The sequence below is a fragment of the Myotis brandtii genome, unplaced genomic scaffold (genome assembly GCF_000412655.1).
Source record: "Myotis brandtii unplaced genomic scaffold, ASM41265v1 scaffold691, whole genome shotgun sequence".
Lineage (NCBI taxonomy): Eukaryota > Metazoa > Chordata > Mammalia > Chiroptera > Vespertilionidae > Myotis > Myotis brandtii.
In genome coordinates this window covers 1,318,775-1,321,711 of record NW_005370704.1, presented here as the reverse complement: position 1 = coordinate 1,321,711, position 2,937 = coordinate 1,318,775, and the positions used below count along the sequence as shown (strand labels likewise).

The 2,937-nt window shown below is 63.6% G+C and overlaps 1 protein-coding gene across 1 annotated transcript in view; it reads left to right on the top strand.

The window, feature by feature from the left end:
- LOC102246400 (isoaspartyl peptidase/L-asparaginase-like) overlaps nt 1–2,937 on the top strand; it is a 5,708-nt gene extending 2,771 nt beyond the window's left edge. The window contains exons 4-6 of the mRNA XM_005881867.2: nt 378–496; nt 1,413–1,523; nt 1,862–2,937. Of these exons, the coding sequence (XP_005881929.2) occupies nt 378–496; nt 1,413–1,523; nt 1,862–2,067 (436 nt within the window). The 3' untranslated portion in view covers nt 2,068–2,937. The remainder of the gene's footprint in view (nt 1–377; nt 497–1,412; nt 1,524–1,861) is intronic.

The following is a 2,937-nucleotide window of genomic DNA, read 5'->3' as shown; positions in this document are numbered from 1 at the left end:
AGGGAGGGAGGGAGAAAGATCAATTGGTTGCCTACCACCCATGCCCCAACCAGGGCCAGGAATTGAACCTGCAACTGAGGTACATGCCCTTAATCAGGAATCAAACCATGACCTTTCAGTCCCCAGGCTGACGCTCTAACCACTGAGCACGCCGGCCAGGGCCAGGCTTGTTACTGTCCTGGCGCAGTGCCCCGTGGACTTCTCACTCTCTCCTGGCGCCGAGGACTCCAGCTCTGCGTCCTGAACTGCGGTGTCTGTGTCAGATGCAAGATCCCAGATGCAACCCCGCGTGTTGTATCTGAGATCTGAGTGCCCGGAACCTGTCGCCTAACGGGACCGCTAACTGCGCGTCTCTCTGTTCTGTGTGCTTTTCGCAGAGACTTGGGCACCGTGGGCGCCGTTGCCTTGGACTCAGGAGGAGACGTGGCTTACGCCACCTCGACCGGGGGCATCGTGAACAAAATGGTCGGCCGCGTCGGGGACACACCCTGTGTAGGTAGGCCTGACAGACGCCGCCTGTCCCCTCTCCGCCCGTCACCGGGTTCGCATTCTCTGTTTCCCCGCTCTCCTCTCTTCATCGCCCAGTCTCTGGGAGTGGCCGCTTGGGGGTGCGGGGGAGGGGGGGGGGACGGACGGGACACACGCAGACCTGCTGGTCCCTCGGGGCGTGGCTGCTGGGCTGACGTGGGGAGGGAGATGGCGATCAGGCCGCTGCGGTTGCCCCCAAGCCACCCACGGTGCCTCTTCTCTCTAGTTCCAGTTTGAGGGCCCACAGACTTAGTCCCAAAGGGTTGACTACAGGGAACCTCTTCCCGGGCGTGGGCGCTAAGCGAGCTGAGGAGCTGAGTGGGCAGCTACTCGGTCTGAGGGGCACAGAGCCACCTGCTCTCTGCTCAGGATGGAAGCAGGTGCATCTCATTCCCAGGAGGGGGGAGGGGGCGTGTGCCAGCCGTGCTGACTGTCCGGGTGTCGCTGCCCCAGGAAAGGTCAGCCCCCCCGCCCCGCCCCCAGGTTCCCTTCCTCCTGCTTGCAGGGCGGTCACATGGCGCTGCGAGTCCACCTCTGCATCCCAAGGTCATGGGTGCTCCTCGGGCCTTGGGCTGTGCTTTGGGACTTAGCACATCAGCGTTAGCTTGTACTACGTGTTAGACCTTCTTTTAAAAACATCTTTTTATTGATTTCAGAGAGGAAGGGAGAGGGAGAGAGAGAGAAACATCAATGATGAGAGTATCATTGATCGGCTGCCTCCTGCAGGCCCCACACTGGGGCTCGAGCCCACAACCTGGGCCTGTGCCCTGACTGGGGATCGAGCCCGTGCCTTCTGGTTCGTAGCGGGCGCCCAGCCACGGGGCCGTGCCGGCCGGGCCGCACTCTGTCCCTCCTGCTCAGGCCGCACCGTCTTCTCCGAGCAGGATCCGGGGGCTACGCCGACAATGCCATTGGAGCTGTTTCCACCACGGGGCACGGGGAGAGCATCCTGAAGGTGAACCTGGCCAGGCTCGCGCTCTTCCACGTGGAGCGGGGTACGTGGACAAGGGCATGCCGTCTATAGGCGGGTCTCGCTCTCTCTCCTGCGCTGCAGGCGTGGCTTGCAGGTGGACACCGTGTCCGTGTCGACTCTCCCCACCTCGGTCGGGGTCAGACTCGCGTTTATGCTGCTGCCTGTCCCTCGTGGGGCAGCAGCGGCTCTGAGCTGGGTGGGGAGAGCCGTCTCCCCGGGCAGGGGGCTCAGCGAGGCCGGCCTGTGCGGGACCGTCCTTGAAGCTCTCGGGTGTCCACGGGCGTCGGTTCCTCACGCCGCACAGTCCCCTCGGATTCCTTTAAAGTAATGTGTCGTTCCTCAACCTGCCCTCGCTTTCAGGAAAGACATTGGACGAGGCGGCGGCGGTGTCGCTGGGTTACATGAAGTCCAAGCTCCAAGGCCTGGGTGGTGTCATCCTGCTCAACACAGCGGGAGACTGGGCGGCCCAGTGGACCTCGGAGTCCATGGCCTGGGCGGCCGCCAAGGACGGCAAGCTGCACGTCGGCGTCAATCTTGGCGACACCAGGGTCACGGACCTGCCCTGAGCCCCGGAGGGTTAGGCCAGGGGCTGGCCTGCAGGTGACGCCGTTGCCTGGGTTGCAGGCTCAGCTTGACCCGTTAGCTAGAACCGGAAGCGCCCTCCGGCCTGCCCGCGTCCTGCCCCCGGAGCAGTGCCTGTCCGAGTGCGTGGTGAGGGGCGGAGTCTGAAGGGAGGAGAGAAGTGCCCACAGTGAGGTCAGAATTCGACGAGCGAGGATGACAGGCCGGAGCCGTCTCTGGAGCCGCCCCCTGGTCTCAGGTTAGAAAGAAGAACCGACGTGATCTTCACCCAACCCCCACCAAAACGGCCTCGCTCAGGGAGCTGGAATCGGGAGACACCCCCCCACCCCCACCCCCAGCGGCAGAGCTGCCCCCCCTCCCGGGCTGTCGTGGTTGCTCTTTCCGGCGGGACCGGGAGGCAGGTGGGAAGAGCGTCCGCGGACGCGTCTGACGGCGGCAGGAGCAGCAGAGCTCATGGGCAGAGTCCAGCTGAGCGCAGTGTCGCGGCGTCCACTGGGCTCGGAAGGACATCGGGTGAAAGACAGCGGGAGCGGCAGATGTGTTTCTAAGGACGGTCGGACCCTCGCTGACTGACTAACATCGATGCTTCCAGACCTAAAAGGACCCTCTGGTAACTCGCAGCTCCCGGAGCCGATGGTGCAGCCTGGGCCCCACCCCTGAGCTGGGTGTGGGTCGTGTGGTCGGCACGTGACGGGAGGCGTTCCCTGGCGGAGAGGGTCCCCGTTAACCTCTCTTCCCACGGGAGTGGGGTTTCTGCTGTGACGGATCCGCAGGGCGTACTTCTCTGGAAGGAACCTGCTTAACTGGCAACCCCACGGCCGCTAATAAACTAATAAAATGCGTTTGGAAGAACA